Source organism: Myodes glareolus, chromosome X, assembly GCF_982192425.1.
Source record: "Myodes glareolus chromosome X, mMyoGla1.1, whole genome shotgun sequence".
In the NCBI taxonomy this organism is placed as follows: Eukaryota; Metazoa; Chordata; class Mammalia; order Rodentia; family Cricetidae; genus Myodes; species Myodes glareolus.
This window is the reverse complement of record NC_142053.1, coordinates 21,045,838-21,064,491: the sequence shown is the minus strand read 5'-3', so window position 1 is coordinate 21,064,491 and position 18,654 is coordinate 21,045,838. Positions and strand designations below refer to the sequence as shown.

The window sequence follows — 18,654 nt, the reverse complement described above, 5'->3', positions numbered from 1 at the left end:
CTGCTTTTGTGTCAGCATTTGTTGTATGAGGTCTCCCCCAAAGAGATGAGAGCAAATGTCTATCCATCCTAGAGAGGACACCGATGACAGAACAGCAGCAACAACAGGATTCCACTCAGGTGAAGTTTGCTGAACTAAGGAGTTTTACAGCGCCGTGCAGGAACACGGATGACTCAGGCAACTGCATCGCTGAGAAGTCCACCCCAGGATGGCTGATGATAACTCACAAAAGTTTTATTTCTGGATGTCCCTGCCCAATTTGCAGAGTTCTCCTCTCCAACTGTCTAAGTGTGGTCTGTGTCCTACCTTTTTGACCTTCTCCAGCCTTGTAAGTTTTGTTAGCCCTTGAATCTCCTGAGCTTCCTTTTCCCTCCAGGATGGAACGCTTCAGTTCAGAGGACATAGCTACGGAGCAGCATTCACCTCTGCAGACTAACGGTAGCTTTCACAGTGCCCTGGGGATTCAGTCAGTAGGCAGAGATGATTGACAGCTGGGTGTGACTTACATCTGGACCATCGACTTTCCATTTATATTTAATTTCTTCTCTTAGGGCCTGAAGGAAGACAATATAAGTGGTAGATTAACATATAAAGCAATTAGAAAATAATGTGCAGTGTGCTTACTGTATACAATTAAGTGTTTAATTGCCTTGTGTGACTGTAAGTACCACAGGGAGGTAGACGATCCAAAGCCCAGAGTACCAGGAAGCAGTCTTAGAGAGGAGAAAGCTTTCCAAACATAATGACTGTCACATATTTATTCAAGAACATTAGACATTTATCAGGCCAGCCATGTGCTGGGATCTTGGGATACGAAAAGCAGTAGGATGTGATTTCTTTCCTCAAAGAACCCACTGTCTAGTGGGAGCGGCAGAAGGATGCTGAGGTAAGTTCAGTAAAACAAGGATAGTTGTAAGATAGAGATCTGGGATGGGAACAAACTGGAAGGAAGCCTCACCTGGTCCAGGGGTCAGGGATGGCTCCAGGGACACACAGGGCTGGCACTTAAGTTGAATCTTGAAGACATCCAGGTGTTAACAGGTGCAAGCCTGTAAAAAGGCGCTTTAGGGAGTAAGAAGTGCTGTTGTCTCTTCATTCTACTGCCCAGAAAAGCTGAAGACACTCAGTGACTTGTATATAAAATAAAATGATCCACGTCGGCAACTCCAAAACTAACTCTTTTACAATTCACTGAGTGTGTGTGCCCACATTGGCTAGGCATGTTCTCCCACACGGAGATCAGAGAACGATGTGTGTAACCTACTACCTGCCAGCTAGGTCCGAAGGAAACTCTAATTCCCCAACTATACAAATATCTAAATTTAAATATCCAGAAATAGGCTCAACCTGGACTATAGGAGAATTTCTGGAGGTTAGATAAAAGTCAGCTTTCCTCAGGAACTTTTGGATCCCCTCTGCCAAAGGAGCTATTTACCTATCTCTAGAAGAAGGGGCCTATGGCTACCTGTGGCATCTATTAGCATATCAAACTCATGCTGGTATCACAAGTACCTGTTACACTTTTCAAACTCTCACCTACTCCCCAACCTTAAACTCGCTCCAGCTCAAGGGTTTCTACACCTCCAGCTTGCAGGCTTCTGGCTTCTGTCCTGTCCCTCCAGCTGCTCATTCTCCATATAGCCTTGTGACTCTTGCTGTGCTCTCTCTCTCCTTGCTCTTCTCTTGCTCCTCTCATGTTTTCTCCACTCTCTAGACCCCGCTATTTAACCCTTCTTACAGCTAGTACTGGCCAGGTCAATTCTGCGGGCCATCTTCAGCCTATTTCTCTCTGTGTTCTGGACTCCTCCAAACGCCTCTCTGTCTCCGTCTCTGTCTCTCTCTCTCACACACACACACACACATCTGCAATAAAAACGTTTCCATAAACCATACCATGGAGTGGTCGTGCCCTCAGTTTCTAAAGTACCCTCTTTTTCCTGGATGAGTTTGGGGAAATTGAACTCCGTTCAACGGGCTTGGAGGTAAGTGCCTTCACCATCTTGTTGACCTAGGCCTAGCTAGGGAGCTAACTCTTGTAGCTAATATTTATGGAGTTCTTTGGGCCAGAAAATGTGTCAAAGACTTTTTTGTTGTTTTTTAAGAATCTTTTTATTTTTATTTGTGTGTGTGTGTGCTCACACGCGCACATATGTGTGCATGTGAAAGCAGCGCCCTCAGAGATCATCAACGGGCATCAGGTCTCCTGAAGCTGGAGTTACAGGCAGTTGTGAGCCACCTAAGGTGACTGCCGGGAGCTGAACTCAGAGTAGTGCACACTATTAACTCTTGAACCATCTCTCCAACCCCAAAGTTTTATGAATATATTCTCACAAGACTCTGATAAAAAGTTTTGAGATAGTTACTTCCACAATCCTTAATTTATAGTTTAGAGAAATTATAAACACTGAGAAATTGACCTTAAATTATTATGTGTTCAATTCATTCCATTCTTTGCCTCCACGTCTTATGATTCATTGGGAATATCAGATCCCTAATAATTATTATCCAGATACAGTTTCTCAATACTCTAGTTTCATCATTATTCAGCCCTTGAAGTAGTGTAGATCTATCTGCCTGGTCATGTTAAATAATCAGCAATCAAAATAGGGCCAAATCCAGTGATAGCAACACTTATTAGTGCATACCCTCACTAAAATATGTGTTTAGGGATGTTATGAATATTACTAAATGAAGTTCCTTGGGCCTTCCAGTCTTACAAACAGATGAGATGCCTGAGATTTTCTATGTGTTACACAGTAATGGCTGCTGGTCATTGCTCTATGCTCTCTGTGCTTCACAGCCTTACTAGATAAATGCATATCCCCAGGGGCAGGAGAAATAGCTTGGGAGTTAAGAGCACTGGCTGCCCTTCCAGAAGACCCGGGATTTGATTCTCAGCACCCACACGGTTGTTCACACACTGCTGTAACTCCAGTCCCAGAGGATACATTACCCACTTCTGGCCTCCTTGGATACCAGATATGCTTGTACAGTACAGACCTAACATGTAGACAAATGGCCCATGCACATAAAACAAAGCAATAAAATTTGAAAAAGAAAATTGCAAAAAAGGAGCTTTAGGAAGCAAGAAATGATGCTTGGTGAAACAAAAAGGTTTTGTCTCTTTTCCCTCTTAGAAAAGTTGGAAATGGCTATTTGTACTCAAAGACAACAAAAACAACAAAACTCTTTGTAAATCAGCAACTATAAAGAAAACTCGTGTGTGTGTGTGTGTGTGTGTGTGTGTGTGTGTGTGTGTGTCTTGGTTCGTTGCAGAAGTCAGAGAATAACTTGTAGGAGCTCGATCCCTGTTACTAGAAGCCTGGCACTGAAGATAATTTTTTGGAAACAGTTTCTTTCTTTTGTTGTCTCTGTAACTTTGAGCAGTAGTTACTTAATTGCTCAACAATCTCTTCCTCTGTAAAATGGTACTAACAGTACTCCATCAGGGCTGTAGGAAAGAAGAAAGGAGACCTGGGCAGGAACTATTTAGCAGGTGTCTGTTACACTGTCACTGACAGTAAGCGCATGATCTTGCAGACTTCGGTACTGTGCTTTTCAGTTACTTCTGCGGGATCATCGTGAATATAACATATTAGCTTCTGCGTTGATTCAGCAGTCTTTAGGGGACCATGGGTCTCTAAATCATTCCTCTGACCACAGTCACTAGTCTCCTGGGCAGTGGCTATACCAGACTAAGCCTCAAATTGCCAAGCAAGGAATGTGTATCTTATCAGCTCTGTTAGAAATCCTAGCTCCCAGTTAGGTACCCGAAGAGCCCCATAGACTGGACAGACTTAGGAATGTTGCAAAGCTTTGATGATAAACTTGGTGAAACCACAAAAGCTAAGGGAATTATAGGTGCAGAATGCTTGGGGGCTAACACTAGTGGGGAGATGAGGTAGAAGATATAACAGTCAGAGAAGTCCTAAAAACTGCCTGTCATGGTTTGTTGGAGAAGAGACATCATCTAAATTACTATCTGTCTTTGTACCCTCATAGAAACCTTGCAAATGGTATTTCTCTTTTGACTGATGTAGAAATTAAGCTCAGAATTTGGTCAGGAATTGCCCAAGTTTTCTTTTTTAATTAGCTTCACAGCAATGATTCAAATTCAGGCTCCTTTTCTCTTGCACTTCATCTCATACAGAGAAATTGCCTGTTTGCTCATCGAGACATCTACAATATTTAACCCAGGCACTTCAAAATTAAAAAATGAGAAATATAAAAATGTCTGGTATAAAACCACAACTAGGACTGGGGACTGCAGCTTGTGGGGAGAACAAACAAGGGCATAGGTTCAACCCCTGGCCCCGCAGAAAATGCAAGCAGATGTTAGTTTAACCTCAATTTTCAGTTCTATTTCAGGTTACATTTAAATTAAAGCTAAATAAAAGAGGCAACGCTTCTGTCATGGGAGACATTTGTTTATGAGCTTCCTCAGTGTTGCCTCTGCACAAGGATGTGCCGTCCAAGTCCCTTTCTACTCTAACATGTGGAGGCAATTGGTGTCTCCTTGGTGAACGAATGGGTGATCCATCAGTGTTGATTCCAGCCAGAAGAAGCTCATAGGTACATAGGCAACTTTATATTACAGTCTCCTGAAAAAAAAAAAAAGGAAAGCTATCTTAATTGCGAGTTTCTTTCTTGTGAGCCTCAGGGGATGTACGGTAGAAGACCTGAGAAGTTTAAGGAAGCCTGTATCTAGACTTATACTTTTACCATCCCGAGGAGATGGCACAGAACAAACATGAAAATAAAAAACAACTGTCTTTTTAGCACGTTCCCAAGGTCTCATTTCCATGACTTAAGAACTGCTAGGCACGGAGGAGCAACAACAGTCGCGAACAGAATGACTGTGACTCGGGAAAGTTCTACTTTACATCATAAAGTGAAAAGAAGATGGAAGCCTGAGAAGAAGCCAACACTGCAGTCAGAGGGACAGATCTAGCCAACTGTTATTTGGGGCCAAGGAAGATGGAAGAAGATTCAGGGCTGGAGAGATGGCTCAGTGGTTATGAGCATGCGCTGCTCTGACAGAGACGAGTGTTCAGACCCCAGGACCCAAATGGCAGCTTGCACCACCTGTAAGTCCCATTTCAGGGAGTCCAATACCCTCGACTGGCCTCTGTCGGCATCAAGCACACATGTGGTGCATAGTACATACCAGTAGGCAAAACACCTATGTGCATACAAAAAAAATTAAAGGAGTCTTTAAGAAATAACAAAAGATGGAAGTTCCAGGTCAAGTGGATGGTCCGAAGTACACAATGGAACCAACATGGAAAGAAAAAAATATGAGTCAAGAAACGGGGGAAAGATGCATTATAGGCTTTGATCATATTTTTGGTAAATTCATGACAACAGAATGTAGACTTTTCTGGACGCTTGACCTGTCCTTGAAGATCCAAATCAAAGGAATGCCTCTCAGGGATGTTCTCCCTAGCTTTTCTGGGCAGAGTCCAAAAATCTTTTGGGTGTGTGATTATGTTAGTGAGGTTCACCTATTACACAGAAACCCGGTGAGTAGACCAACTACCTCCATCGTTTAGATGGAGAAGTACTTGAGGGCGGGACCTGTGGTTTTTTCTCTACTTTTAGCTCTTTTATTCCCTCAGTTTTATTTAGATATACCTAAAATATTTGATATATTTAAGTTGTATCACTTGATGAGTTGTGGGGGTTTTCTTTAATTTATTTTTTTAAAATTTATTCATTTTTATTTTCTGTATTTGAGTATTTAGCCTGCATGTTTGGTTTGTTTGTTCACCATGCGCATGCCTAGTATCTTTGGAGGTGAGAAGAGGGCATTGGATCCCCTTGAACTGAATTCTAGGGGGTTGTGAGTCAACACGTGGGTGCTAGGAATTGAACCCATGTCCTGTGAGAAAGCAGCAAGTCCTCTTAGCCACCGAGCCATATCTCCAGCGGCACATTATTTATTTTTGAGTCAGGGTCTTGTCGTGTAGCCGCAGCTAATTTGGAAATCTCAAGGTCCTGCTTCCTCGAACTCCTGGGAGCAGGGACTGCAGGTGAGCGCCACCACTCCCAGCCTCGGCTTGCTGTTTTAATTAGTAACTATGTTGTTCCCTTTTAAACCTCTAGCATCTGCCATCCTTGCCATTCAGAAGCGAGCTCAGTAATGTAATGCCAGTTGACTAGGTGCCTGGAGAGTAAGCGGAGGCAGAGAAAGTAGATGGCTCTCTTAAGAGCGAGGGCAAGCTAGAGCAAAGCAACTGGTGCTCCAGAGCAAAGCAAGGAAGTCAGGGCTTCCAGGACCCGGGAGAGGCAGCGCAAAGCACAGCTCTAGCCGCTGAGATCAGCTGCTGAGATCAGGACAGACAACTCTGTCAGCTTTCGTGTCTGCATCAGAGGATGGGGGTACCAGATCTTAGCTCAGAGGGCCCTTTTTAAAGTTAGTCGTGAAGTTGGAGCCTCTGCTGAGTGTGAAGTACAAAACAGAAGCAGTAACTGGAGCCTGAAGGAGAAGACCAAAGAGAGTTGGTGGGAGTGCACTGGGGAATCACTACCAGATCGGTTGGTGTCTTTGTTATATCCCCAGGCACTAAGCAAGTGATAACAGGCTGTATCCATCAGTCCTGATAATAGGGACTGACTACCAGACCTAGGCCCGAAAATAACTGAATCCACTGATAACTGTCTTTGGAACTCTGCATTTCTGTCTCACCGTCTAAGGTACTCACTGCTAACATCTTCTGTTGTGGCCATTTGTCTTTTCTTTACTAGACTATAATCAGTGGGAAGGAAAAGCTGTGTCTTCCTCATTATTGAGTTGTAGCTCACCACGGTGCTTTATAGACATCAGGCAGTGGACGGCTGCCTCGGGCATTCACCTTTATCAGATTGTACTGTATTGGTTTACTTGACAGCCTCGGTCTTTTCACCCTGAACTCAATGGGCTTGTGCTGGATTCATCTTTGCTTCCTTTCGGTTCGGAACTTAGTTTTGCAAGCTTTTATTGAATTAAACTGTGTTCAAATAAGTGTACGAATGAAAGAATGAATTAAAGTCAATAAAATATGGGCGGGGGGGGATGTCAAATAAAAAAGACTACACACTGTTTAGCCACTGCCTTTGCTTTTACATTTGTGTCACTGTGAACTTCAATAAGCCTGTAAAACTTGGTGGAAGACCTATGATTTACATACAGTTTAAATGGAATACACATTGTGGATCTTCTTATGCAAATCTTTAGTCACTCCCTGGACCGAAACTGGAGGCAAAGGGCAGGGGAAGTAGTTTATCTTTTTTTCTTCTTTGTTTTGTTTTTGGAGACAGGGTTTCTCTGTAGCTTTGGAGCTTGTCCTGGAACTCGCTCTGTATATTAGGCTGACCTCAAACTCACAGAGATCTGGCTGCCTCTGCCTCCTGAGTGCTGGGATTAAAGGTATGCGCCATCACCGCTCAACAAAGATGTATCTTTTAAGGGTGAAGGCGGAGTAGATGTATCTTTTAAGGGTGAAGGCGAGCTAGAGCAAACCAACCGATGCCCCTGAGCAAAGCCAGTCAATCAGAGTTCCAGAGCATGGGAGGGGTGTGATTGAAAGCACAGTCTTAGTTACAGAAATCAGGACAGATAGTTCAGAGGGGAGCTAGAGAAAGGTTCCTTGTAGCTAAATGATTGATTTGTAGGCCCTCATTGGGTTCCATTTGAATGAAGCAATTTTAGAACATTATGGTTACTGTTTACTTGCGCGTTGAAATTTAAGGTTGACCTTGAAAAAAAAAAGGTTGATGAAACACTATATAAAAAGCATTGGATCCAGAATATAAACCCACTCCCATTGCAGGAAAAACAGTCACGTGAAAGACATCTTTAAAGGCTCACTGGTTTGTGACTTTTTTTCCTGTTCTTTTTTAAAAATGGTTTTCCTCTCACAGAGGCCAGCAGAAGATAACAAAAGTTGACCCTCATAGAAGGTATACTATGTCCCCAGGCATTCTTCTCCTGTGCTTTGCATAAATTAACGCACTCCTCACACTCTTTTGAGAGGGATACCGTTATGTTCTCCATTTTAGAATTGACAAGTCTGAGGGACCAGAGGTAATACAACGTGACCAAGGTCATGGAACTATAAGTGAGGATGCTGAGATTCAGTCAAGACTATGGCTCCAATATGCCTAAAAAGAGCGCCGGTTTACGTCTTTGGTTCATCTTTGTGGGTTTTAAAGGAAATCACTCATCTTAATCGCTCGTCTTTTTTGACTACGACATCCCCAGCATTTACAAAGAGCCGGCTATACACCAGGGACGGTAATACATGCTTCAGCCGCATCCTTATTCTTCCTCACAATAAACTTGGGAGGTTATTTCATCTTCATTTCCAAGACCAAGAAACAAACAAATAAAAAAATTAAGGTTGAGCGATTAAAACGATTGGCCCGAGGATTGCCGTACGAACGGGAAAATTACACTGGAAGCTCTGTCTTTGCTAGCAGTGAAATGAGGCGAAAGGGGGACCCCACAGGGATGCCAGGAGAGTACAATGAAATAATGGATGTAAAAAGGCCTCGAAGAACAAGTGCAAGGGCTAAGGCCTGTGCATTTGAGTCACTGGAAAACCGGTTCCCCAAGACCTGGTCCCAGGTTTTCTGGCCCCAACCCAGCGCCTTCTCCTCCCAGTGCCCAGCTTTCTCTTCAAATTCCTTTCTCGGTCTCCTCTGATCCTGCCCCCAAAGCCTCAGCCGAGCGGCAGAACGGAGAATAGAAGGTACGCGCGCGAGCAGGAGGCGGGGCTGCCGCCCCAAGCTTTTTGAGGGGCTGGTCCCCGCGCTTGCGCTGTACTTCGGCGGCTTCAACCGCCCCGGCTCGGTGGCCAATCAGACTCCCCGGCGCGCTTGAGACGTCTTAACGTCCTGTGGGTCGTGTGCGTAAGGAGGGAGGTAACGTAAGGGCGCTCGGCGAGCCCGTCTCTCCTCGAATGAAAGGAAACAACCCCCGGCGACAGAACCCCGCTCTTCGGCCGTGCCGAAGAACCGACGCCCGCCTTCCTCGTTTCCCCTCGTGGGCGCTGTCCTCCCGTCGCCCGCCCGTGGGGCCAGGCTGGTGAGTTCCTCACAGGAGCTAAGGGCCCCCCATTCTCTGTCTGGCGGGAGAAGACGAGAAGGATGGCGGTGGCCAGGCCGCCGCCCCTGCCTGTTGTTACGGGGGTACTCGTGGTGGTCTCCTTCATTGTCAGGGACCCCCAGAGGCGCCGCGCATTGTCGGTGATTGCTGCAGAGGCTGGCGACCTAGTGCCTCGGGGGCGCTGAGGAACGCGCTAGGCGGCATTCTGGACTTCGGGGGAGGGGGCTTCACACTAGAGGAGGGAAAAACTGGGATGGGGGGTTAAAAAACTCTATACTGTTGCTTAGATCGTTTTAGGGGTAAGGAGGGGGACTCCTAGTTTCGAAGTGTAAGAGAAAAAAAAATGGTTAGGATGGCTTGAGGCTGAGCCCTACGGAATGAGGGGGAGAAAAAGAAAAACTCCCGGGCGAGGGGAATCGGGTGAAAGTGATGGATAAGGAGATGCTCTGGAGTAAGATCCTTAGAGGACGAACTCCTGGAGAAGGGAGGGGTGGGAAGAAAGTGCTACGATGATATTTTCCTGAATTCCAGAAATTTGGCCAAGGACAATCGGTGTGTGGGGGGGACGACCCCCGACTATCTGGTTGAAAGGAACCTGCCGAAGTGTTGCAAAGGAGGATAGTTTTTCGAGTTTATCCAGCGCTTTGGTTAGAGGGAGATCGAGGAGTCTAGTGTGTGATTGGGGAATAAATAACGGAGAGAGTCCGCTCTGTTATGTGTCTGGTCCTTTATTACATGAGCGAACAGCACGGCGTTCTCTTAAAATTTCTGTTCGTTTCGATATTCTGCGTGAAAGTGAAAAACAAATCTTTTGATCTTTGAAAAGTCTTTAATTTTCCTCTGGTTCCTACGTAATATCACGTCTTCTTCATACAGTTCAAATTTTTTCACTACCCTTTGGCTTGAAACAACTGGAAAATTCCTTTAGTTTCCTTTTGAATAACCGCAAAAAGCAGTGCGAAGCGTGTAATAATATCGTGCAACCAAATTCAGGTGCCCTTCCGGTACATCTCTTATTCGTTTATTTCTCTCCTCTGTAACTTTCCTGATAGAAAGGCTGTGTTATCTTTGGAGGATCACGCTTCTATCTGTACATTTCAACTGGCTTGCATGCGGAAGGGATTTCATCTTCCGGAACTGCAGTTTTTGTTTTGTTTGTTTCTCTGTGGAAAACGTTCTTTTCAGATACCAGCCATTGAATGAGCTCTCGAGCTGGTTCTTGAATGCCCTCCTTGGTTGTCCAGGTGATTTTCTACCTTGGTGCTTCACAGCATCTTGAAAGAACAACAGAAATGCATTCATTGTTTCAGCTGTATGCGTTTTTCATACGTTTAAACAATGTATCCCATAAAGATGTCTCTTTCTGCTTTTGACATTATCTTTCTTCAAAGGGAAAGGTCTCATTGTCAGGGGAAAGTATTGAACTTTAAGCTTTGCCTGCTCTTGAAAATCTTTAAATTAAAACGTTAGCACTAAATAGATGTGGATGATTATGAACCCTATAGTAGTGAGGCTTTTGAATGGCCTTATTCTGCTTAACCCGAGACCACAAATGTGACAGCAGTAGATAAAAATCTGTATTTTTATGATAGACAGTTTGCTGGGCGTCATTGTTTCCATGATGGTCTCTGCTGCTGCGTGTTTTAGAAGGCAGATGTGAAAATCGGCAAGCTATGCACACATGCATTATTTGAATTTTAGTGGAAAAATCCAATTAGTCATTGCATAGCAGGGCAAAAATTTAATCGTTTGTTGCACATTTATGTGTTTCTGCTCACTTTACAAATAAAATATAAACTAATTACCAGAAAATAAATGAATATTTTAAAATGCAAAATTAAGCATATGTTTGTTCTTCTTTAGATTTTGGAATCATTAATATCTAGAAAAGCAGGTTCTGAAAATTAAGATGAACAATGTACCTGTTTATTAGTGAAACGAGGCAATATTTAATAAGAATAGAATGGGGGCACGATTTCAGAATCAATTTTGGGAATAAAGAGTGATTTTTCCCTCTAGGAATTTTGCTTAAGTCAGTTTTTTAAAAAGCTAGTGCTAGGATTGTATAGGGACGGCACATTAAAAGATGTCTATGAAAATTAGATTTATAATGTACCATCCTTTCAGCTGGCCTGGATGACCTGGAGAAATGCTGAATACATCATGGTGACTTCACAGTGCCTATTATTCACTGCGCAGTAGTAGAAGAAACTCATTTAGAACTCCAGGAGCATATCTGAGTGCTATTTATGAATCTTGGTGTTTTTGCATAGCTGTAAAAACTGGAGCAGCTATATTTTTCATAAAGCAACTGGACACATACTTGCCTGAGCAAATGCAAACACACTTCCCCTTTTGTTTCTTTTGTTTCTCTGTTGTCCTTTTTTTAATGCTAAAAGATTAGCTACCTATTTTCAGTCTGTTTCACAGTTCCTAGCCAGTGTTCTGAAATCAGTACTATTGAGAAGTACTCTGTGGGAGACTGAGGCATTTAAATTAGAGATAGCATTAACAGTTTGTTAAACCATCAAAGCAGAGCCTGCAAGACCTTTGAAGTCTTGTTCAAAAGAGAATACTGGATGTAAATTAATAAGAAGAAATGTTTTCTTTGTGGCTTCCCATTACATTACATAGAGATAGTCCATGTTGAGTAGCTCGGAGTGGTTGTAGATACTGCATCACCTTGCTGCTGCTTGCCCTGGTGGCGGTGGCGAACAGATGCTTCTCAGTGCTAACGACTGAGTTGTTAGTGAGCCAAGTCTCTAAACGCAATGTCATGAAATGTTCAAATCTATATAAGTAGCAATTTAATAATCTAGTTTGAAGACAGAAGTTTGAGATTCTATTGATTGTGATGTATGTTATGGCAACCTGGGCCTAAGCTGCTTACTCCCATTAATTGGGTGACTTATACAAATCAAAACACTGATTTGAAATTTGTTGAGTGATGGCATTGAATGATCTGTGTTAAGAACGATGATGCAAATCTGTAGACTTCTGTGTTACAGTTTTTCTTCCCTTTTTTGGTTTGACTGTACAACCTATAATTATAATCTGATCAACTGCAAGACTCATTCAGAAGAATTTTCCTTCCACTGCACAGTATTGCTAACTTATGTATAGAAGTTACTGCAGGTAGAAGACCACTGTTGGTTTGGCTTTTAATAAACAGACAGGATAAATCTCAGCCAAATAAAATGGTTTAGTAAATATTAGGGTCCTAACGACTGTATTTTTGGTACAATATTAGAAGCTTTAGTATTTTATTACATGGAAAAGGAACAAAATAGCAAGGATCTGAAGTCATAAACATTATTTTCTTATATTTGAACTCGATTTCAAGTGTTAAAAATAGTTGCTTCAAAGTTATGGTTAATTTTGCTTCTAATATTTTATCATTATGTGAACTGGAAGAAAGTAAGCAATTAAATCAGTTCTCAATATTTTCTAGTTTAATTTGTAGTTTTCAATTGTTCATAGATCTTTATCATTTTGTTTCCTTGATGGCCATCTACGTATACTTGAAAGAATATTTTTTATTAATTACTGGCGTGTCGTGGTCCAGTGCCAGCCTGGACCATAAACTATTTCTCAGAACCAGAGGGGAGGCCTCATATTCATGATCTTTTGCCTGAGACTCCTAAATGCTGAGATTTTAGCCACGCACCAATGTATGTAGTAGCTATGCTATACATTCTTCTCTGCACAAAAGTAGTTTTATCCACATGTCTCCTAATTGGAAGTCATTTTGATTAATCACACTCTAGACTTGATTGCATTCTCTATTTCCCTCTCTTAATATGTATTACATATGGAAGGCATCTTGGGCTTTAGTATTTATACTAATGTTTAAGTAACTATTTTAAAATCTAGGTCAGACGTTAAACTACTTGCATGGAAATGTATAATGTTTAAATGAAATTAACCATTTTGTTGCCATTCTTATTCTCTGTAGCATTTCTTGAGGCTTAAAGTGGCATTCTAAAAGCAGTTTAAAAATCATGTCAAGCTCAGTTGAACAGAAAAAAGGGTCTACAAGACAGCGCAAATGTGGCTTTTGTAAGTCAAATAGAGACAAGGAGTGTGGACAGTTACTAATATCTGAAAACCAGAAGGTGGCAGCACACCATAAATGCATGGTGAGTATATTATCGATCAAGAGACTTCAACCATCCCTGAGAGAGAATCTTAAGAACACATTAGTATTGCTGGATATGAAAGCAAAAATGCTGTTAAATTTTTAAGAAATAGTTAAATACTATGCAATGTCATTTTAATAGAAAATTCATTTTTAAGTTTAATATTTTATTCATTGTCTTGATGTAATTATATATGAACCTTAATGTTTCCAAATGTATTTATAGCTCTTTTCATCTGCTTTGGTGTCATCACATTCCGATAATGAGAGTCTTGGTGGATTTTCTATTGAAGATGTCCAAAAGGAAATTAAAAGGGGCACAAAGCTGGTAAGTTGGTATTTCTGCCTCTTGAGCATAAAAAATATTTTAAACTCTCAAAGAAGGAAATTGCTTATCTTAAAATGTACTACTTTGTAAATTTTAGATAAATTTAAAGTGTGGGTTCTTTTTATTTTCTAGCCAGTAAAATCCAAAGCTTGATTTGTTTACAACTCAAGCAAAAGGAGTGGATCGCTATCTGTTGGAATATTTCTCCTTCAAAGGAAAATCTTCTTAAAGGCTGTGATCACTTACAAAACAGATAGTTCGCTTAACTTGCATGTATCATGTTTAGAATCTTCATTCAAATGTATTTTTCATAATTCTGGTATGTCTTCTTTTGCATCATAAGATTAGTGTGGATCATCACAAACTAAGACAGCAGTGCCTCCTCAGCAGGAAAAGGATAACTTGCTAACAAAATACTCTTCTGTGGTTTGGCTGTATGACACAGCATTTATGACTTTGGCTAACTTTGATGAGTTTTCCAGGAGTTTTCCGAAGCTGCGCTAGAGTTATGTTCCTGTAGTTATCTTCACCACCAGTAACCAGATTGGCAGGATGGTATATTTCTTCTTGGGAAAAGTAGCGTCATCTCCATTGGTATTTGCAACACACGACTTACCACACAACGTTTAATTGATTGACAGATTGCCTTCTCTTTGGCTGTTGCTCTTGCTTGAACTCTTTATTGAAATTATATCCATTGTTGCAGTAAGATCTTAACTGTGAACATATCTTATCATTCCAGCCCTAAACTGAATGTAATAATAGAAAAGATCTTTTTAATGTGATTTTTCTTTGGTGGTTTTATATTACTTCGTAACTGTAGTGTACTATTTTTTTTAAGAAACAGAACATCAATGTTTTTATTTCATGGTCCTTAAAACAAATTAAGATGCAACAAGAGAATGCTATTTACTTAAAATTATTGTTGTAAACCTTACTGCTTCATTTATTCTTTGTCATTAGAAGTAAAAACCCTTTCTCTTCTTGATGTGTTAGAGATTGCACCACTTAACATGCCTCCTGTAGTCAGACAGGTATGGTATTGGCCCCTGATACTGAAATAGAACTAAGAAACTCAGTGCCTTCTTTTTTTGCATGTTACATGAAGCAGAAGTACATATCTGTCAGAATTGCTGTAGTCAATCTAGGTTCAATGCATTTGAACCTGTTTGTAAAGAAAATACCAGAACGTGATACAAGTTTTACTATTAGGAACTATTTTGTTTTGAATGTGGGGTGTTAATCTGTTAATCCCTACCCCCAGGTATAGTGTGCTATAAATAACTCAACTTGTTTCTTGATCTAGTGAGTAGGATAATATTAAGGGTTAAAAGCCCAGAAATAGGAATAGACTTGGGCTTGGATCCCAGCTCTGTCACTAACTGGGTGACCCTGAATATATTATTTACTTCCCTAGCCATGTATCCTTGTTTAAGGGATAATGAACATAGTTGCTCCACAGAGTTATGATTAGGATTAAAAGAGCATGTACAGGACTAAGTATGATGCTCAGCATGTAACATAAGTTAAGATTTGGTAAATGATAGCCACCTCTGTAGCTATTCCTTATAGATAAAAGTAAGATTCTGCTGATATCATTGAAGACTTCTGAAAGCATGCTAGGCAGAGAAGTCATGAGATCAAATACTTTTTTGGTGCTTGAGATAGAACCCACGGTCTTAAGATGTTAAGCATGTGTTCAACTACTAAGCTACTTCTCCAGCCCTGTAGCCTTATTTTTCCTGGATAATTCCCACAGACACATTGATGCTACCGGAGACAAGTCATTAACTTACTTGTCTTTTGCCACCTATCAGTAGATACCATCAGTGTTTTACCATCACATACTAGACATCAAGAACAAATAGTTATAAAAGGTAGAACTATTTCCCATAGGCTGGTGGCATTGCTCACTGGTAGAACGCGTTTAAAGCTTGCACGCTGTTGCCAAGCATTAACTCTCTAAGAGCTATGACTTATTTCAAAAGCTATTTGACACCATGGGCATCTTGAATTGTAGAATAGTTACAAAAGAGGAGTGTATTGGAGCTGAGACAGTTCTCTTCTTCTTCCTTCATCCAAATTGTTAGAATTTAAATTACTTATGCAGTGAATTGGAGAGCAGCATTTGTTTCACCTTGAAATAACTTTATAAAAATTAAAATTTTTGTTTTTATTTTGTGTGCATGAGTGTTTGCCTACTTGTATGTGTGTGTGTGTGTGCGCGCGCACTATGTGCATGCCTGGGGTCCATGGAATCCAGAAGAGTGTGTCAGATTCCCTCAATATTGGTAACTCTTGAGAACCTGGATCCTCTGAAAGAGCAACAAGTATCCTTAACTACTGAGCCATCTTGATAGCCCCTTAAAATTTACCCTGATACTACTTACTTTTATTTTTAATTATATGTATATCTGCATTTGTGTAGGGTTATGTGCATATGAGTGCAGTTACCCATGGAAGCCAGAAGAAGACATTGGATTTCTTGGAGCAGGAATTATAGGCAGTTAGGAGTTGCCTGATACACATGCTGGGAGCAGAACTTGGGTCTTCTGCAAAAGCAGTACATACTCTTAACTGCTGAACTTTTTCTCCAGGCTTTGAAGTAGCTTTAGCTTTCAGTTTTTTTTCTTTGCTTATATTGTTTTCTTTTTAATGAGGTGTACTTCCAAGTAACCAAAATTCTTTATTTTAGTTTTCTTTACTTTTCCCGGTGTACATTGGTCTAGGCAATAAAAGGACTACAAATCAAATAGGATAAAAGATAAAGAGTTCTATGTATGTAAACTACAGATAAACCAAGTAACTAGTGTCCCTGGTCAGCTTTTTAAGGCATTTGATTCTGTGAGTCTTTTTGCCCTGGCTCAAGGTCATGTGCATTTTGAGATGAAAAGGGTCACGAATACCCACTGAAAACAAAGGCAGGAGCCCAGACTCCTGAGTATATTCATGGCAGATTTTACTCAGTACCTGGCATTGCTTCCAAAGGTCTCCATTTTCCCCAGGGAAAAGTGGGTGCAGGTGGCTAGATGGGAGTTTTCCAAAGGTAGGAGTACTCAGGAGAGCAAGAAGTACGTGCAGGTATGTGATTCCTTACAGCCATGGGCAGTTCTTCACGATTTCCATATCAACTTCAAGGATCAGAGGGGAAAGCTATTTTGTACGAACATGTTCATCTCTTTTCCATTATCTTAAATATATAGGCCCAAGATGTATGAAGAGAAAAAGAAAAAAAAATTGTAGTTTAGTTGTTTATTTTTCCACAATAATTTCTGTTCTTATTGGAGCCATAAAGACACCACAACTGTACCCTGTGCCAGCTATGTTTTATTTTTGAGCTAGAGTCTTTTGTGTCCCAAGCAGGCTTCAAACTTACCATGCAGTTGAGGAGGGCCTTTGATTCCTAATTCTCCTAACTCCTCTTCCCAGGTGTTAGGATATTATAGATCCTATACTCACCTGTAAAATTTATCCTTAATTGTCTAGTCATATAGAAAAAAATGTAATTTCCAAGTAAAGTTATTAGTTATCATTGCTTTTTTGAATTTCTCATGAGGAGACACTTGAATATGGTATTTGAAGAATGTATTCTTTCTGAAGCTACTTGGTGAGATCACTAAGATCTACACTGATAGTTACTTTTACTAATTGGTACCTGTGTCAGATAGATCACAGATGTCAAAAGAATCCAGGAGGTCATGTAGTTCACCGTCCTTACTCCTAGGCAAGATTACCTAAGTCCCCCTAAGTCTGCTCCTCTGCTCTGTTCTGCTGTTAGGAACTTGTAATTCTACTCAAGTCATATGAAATAAGAACAGCAATATATTTGATAAACTCATCCCTTTGTAATTCAAATATGTCTCTTCATTTCTATGTCTGTCTCCATTAAAGAAATACTTATGGCTTTTTCTCCCTTTACTTAAAAAGAAACCTTTCTATACGCAGCGTCTATCCTCACATGATTCCCAAACTTGCCTATTTTTAGATGAGAATTTTTGCCACACCTCATGAACTCCCCTGAATGTTTTATACTTTTTATAGTAGTAGAACTAGCTGACACTCATTGAGTGCTCAATATGTGCTAAGGACTAGACTAAGTGTTTTAAATACATGATCCTAATTAATCCTCACAATCATACTTCAAGAAAGGGTTCATTCTTGCCTTATACGAAAGAAAGCAGGCTCAGAGAAGCAAAGTAACCTGAATGTCTATGACCATAGAGCTAAGTGTGTGACAGACCTCAGATTTGAATCCAGGGCCTGCACTCCTAATCACTCCTAACTATCTTTTTAAGCTGCTTCACTTCAAATTACATTTTAATCAAGCATGATGATAGTTTTCTAATAAAGATTGCTGATTTTAGGACACACTCAGACTCCTATTGTTTAATCTAGTCTATCAATAGCATTATCTTGCTTACTGTTAGGATAGAACCTTATATACATCCTAGGTAAAAATGGTCTATTATATCAGATATTTTTGTGGGCTCTGACCATAGGATAACTCATTCTGTATAGTTTTTACTCAGTAGCAAGGGAGTGTGTAGCACTGCAGAGGTAGGGTGTCTGTATTTATGATCTAAATAGATAACTCCTAATCTGTGTGTTCCTTCTTTTTCAGGAGGACTCTTCCCTACTTAAAATGTTAAAAGTTCTTTCTAGAGGTTATCAGGTACAGGAATGAATGTAGGAAATGCTGTGAGCTTTACCAGATTAATTAGACTTGAGTGAGAATGGTTACAGGTAGTTTGGTTGGTTGGTTTTTGGTGGTTGTTTTGTGTTTGTTTTTTGACACAAGGCTTCTTTGTCTAGCTCTGGCTATCCTGGAACTACTTCTTGTAGACCAGGCTGGCCTCGATCTCACAGAGATCTGCCTGCCTCTGCCTCCTGAGTGCTGGGATTAAAGGCGTGCACCACCATCGCCTGGCCAGGTTTCATTTTTTTTAAAATCAGATAAGAATTTTAACTCAGAATGAGGAAAGGCAAACAGGATTTTTCTGGAAACACGTTACATACAATAGGCACTGTGGAGAATGAAGCATAATGATTGCAGTTTACTTGCCTGCTCTATGTCGATGTCCTGCAGGCATCTTACTCAAC

General features: G+C 40.9%; 1 protein-coding gene across 2 annotated transcripts in view; it reads left to right on the top strand.

Annotated features, from left to right (window-relative positions):
• Nucleotides 1–8,891: 8,891 nt before the first annotated feature.
• Phf6 (PHD finger protein 6) overlaps nucleotides 8,892–18,654 on the top strand; it is a 56,273-nt gene continuing 46,510 nt past the window's right edge. The window contains exons 1-3 of one of the 2 annotated variants that reach the window (XM_087902486.1): nucleotides 8,892–9,067; nucleotides 13,044–13,227; nucleotides 13,453–13,554. In XM_087902486.1, the coding sequence (XP_087758612.1) occupies nucleotides 13,090–13,227; nucleotides 13,453–13,554 (240 nt within the window). In that variant the 5' untranslated portion in view covers nucleotides 8,892–9,067; nucleotides 13,044–13,089. The remainder of the gene's footprint in view (nucleotides 9,068–13,043; nucleotides 13,228–13,452; nucleotides 13,555–18,654) is intronic. The other variant, XM_048450328.3, reaches the window with a different exon arrangement.